The 2,500-nt window shown below is 34.4% G+C and overlaps 1 protein-coding gene across 1 annotated transcript in view; it reads right to left on the bottom strand.

Moving 5' to 3' along the window:
* The window catches only part of LOC144440011 (gamma-aminobutyric acid type B receptor subunit 2-like), a 17,998-nt gene that overhangs the window by 7,616 nt on the left and 7,882 nt on the right, over positions 1-2,500 (bottom strand). The window contains exons 7-8 of the mRNA XM_078129240.1: positions 2,195-2,440; positions 1,142-1,205 (exon numbers count right to left, since the gene is read on the bottom strand). Of these exons, the coding sequence (XP_077985366.1) occupies positions 1,142-1,205; positions 2,195-2,440 (310 nt within the window). The remainder of the gene's footprint in view (positions 1-1,141; positions 1,206-2,194; positions 2,441-2,500) is intronic.

The following is a 2,500-nucleotide window of genomic DNA, read 5'->3' as shown; positions in this document are numbered from 1 at the left end:
CGACAACTTTACAAACGTCATACATATGTATATGCTATTTGATATTGACAACGTTAACAACCTAAATTAGAATAGAATCTGTCGACAATACGTTTAACGGAAGTTGCTTGCTAGTCGCACTTCCGCCTAGACGTTCAAATCGATAATAACTCTGATAAGCGAAAGTAATGAAACCAAAACATATTTATTTTATTTAACATTCAAGTTTTTATGAAACAACATGAATTGACAAGTTATTATCCCCTTTAAGCCCATATTATTGAAACTACTCGTGTCTTACACCCATTTTTATACATTTACAAATCAGTGCTCTTTCGTTTAAACGTTACAGAGAAACGCTGTTTGAAATGTTCGTGCCTGAATTCCATAATTCCGCTATTACATGCAATTTACATTGCATTTCCTTTGTGGTGAGTTAATGTTTTTTTAAGTAATTGTCTACAGACAATCAACATTTGTGTCACCATCCCCAAATCGTTCATTTGTCATAACTTAATCTCAGAAGAAGCAAAGTGATACGATTATTCTTCAGTAAATCAAAACCCCGTGAGCTATTTAATTGGAACTAAATTAATTAATTTCCTCTCCAAATAGTGATATAGAATAGACACTAAATCTGGGTCAGAGTGATCTAGATCGACCATAATGTTGCTACAAGTCTACAATAGTACGGGCTTTGCATGATATTTGGATTTACATGCATGATAGCATCGAAAACAAATAAGGAACTAGCAATCCAGACTGAGCATGCTCAGACGCAAAGGACTATGGGATTATATGTGGTTATCGTAATACCTAATCTCCCACAATGGTCAGGGTAACTATGAATTGATTATTTGTGGTTACAAACAATGTATCAACATTGTTTACAATACTAGTATTTATTATCACATTTCCCATGATGCAATATTCAATATGGCGGGTTTGCAAGTTCCCTATTGCATGTTATGACGACATTGTTGTCAACCATTTGCTATTTCACAGCATTGCCATAAACTCAATACTCAGGAGTAAATTTGTTGAGTTGGCGAATAATTATGTAGTTCTGATTTGACAAAATGAAGTTGAAGACATAATTATACATGTCAAGAATAAATGTAATCTTGAAAATATCGTACAGATATAAAATGTTACTTCTTACCTCTCAGTTGCTCAATTTTCGTAATGCCAAACCGATCGCCATTTTTATTGAAAGAGACTGGACCCTGGGAGGGGGGGACAGAGTGAGGTTTAAAGTTTAGTAATAGATATCACAATATCAAAATGACGTCTATAACGACCGATCGCCATTTTTATTGAAAGAGACTGGACCCTGGGAGGACAGAGTGAGGTTTACAGTTTAGTAATAGTTATCACAATAACAATGACGTCTAAAACATTCTTTCTGGTCCAAATTTACGTATCAACCATAAATACAAATACGAAAGAAACCAAAGATTACTTTTTGAAGAGACCTAACCAATAATACCAATTGCCCTTTGACTAAAATTATGTTATTAACAAATCGAAGTTTCATTCAACAAGTTTTTAAAAAGTGATACAGCTGTCAAACCTTATAAATTACATCTTTTATATCCCGAGATTAAATGATTGAAACTTCGTTTGACTATTTGCCGATAGATAGTCAATAGTGGCATATATTTCCTGTTCAAATTTACCTTCTTTTCAATTCTCTTTCCTCTATGGAATGAATTGCTCATCTAACACATGGAACGTCTACAACAATGAACACGACGTGGTTATTGCTTTGAGACGTGCTAATAGAAATAAATACCACATCGACAGACAGTCAATACTAATCAATCAACTAGCAATTCGATATAGGGTTCGTGTCAATGTTGATGAAGACATAATGTATGCTAAATGTTAGATCAGTTGAACAAATTTTGTCTGGTTCACAGGGTTACTAAGTTATAGAATTGAATTCAAACGTTCTTCCATGCCGATTACATTATTTAAGTGATGCATGGTTCAAAACTAAAAAAATATTTATTTATAAGAGAGATTAGTCTTTATCCGTGACATAAAAATTGCTATTTCTCACATCGCTGTTGCAATTTATTGTTTAATTATTGAATTGTTATGTTCCATTTTTGATTGTGTTTTCTAAATGCTTGTATTTTATTGGAAGTGGATACCATTATAAATTAGCGCAGACCATCTAACGATTTACATTAAAATATTATGAACTCACGGAAACTCCGACAAAATTGGTTGCATTAAGTGACGCCATAATCATTTCTCGCATCCCATACGTGTTTTCATAGTCAAAATCCTCTAAACCAAATGTCGATCCATCATCTTGTAGTTTCTGAGAGAGATCGTGTAAAGCAACGGCTATGGCCCACAGTGCGTCATACCCATACGGTGCGTATACTTGAGCTGCTGGGCTAGACCCATTCAGGTACTGGTGATAGGCATCTTCAAACTCTGTTGGTGTCTACGAACGAATGACAAAACACATTGTGAACACCTGTAAAGTCATTCTCTCAATGTCGCT

Source organism: Glandiceps talaboti, chromosome 9 (assembly GCF_964340395.1).
Source record: "Glandiceps talaboti chromosome 9, keGlaTala1.1, whole genome shotgun sequence".
NCBI classification, from domain to species: Eukaryota; Metazoa; Hemichordata; class Enteropneusta; family Spengelidae; genus Glandiceps; species Glandiceps talaboti.
This window is presented reverse-complemented; position numbering and strand designations above follow the sequence as displayed.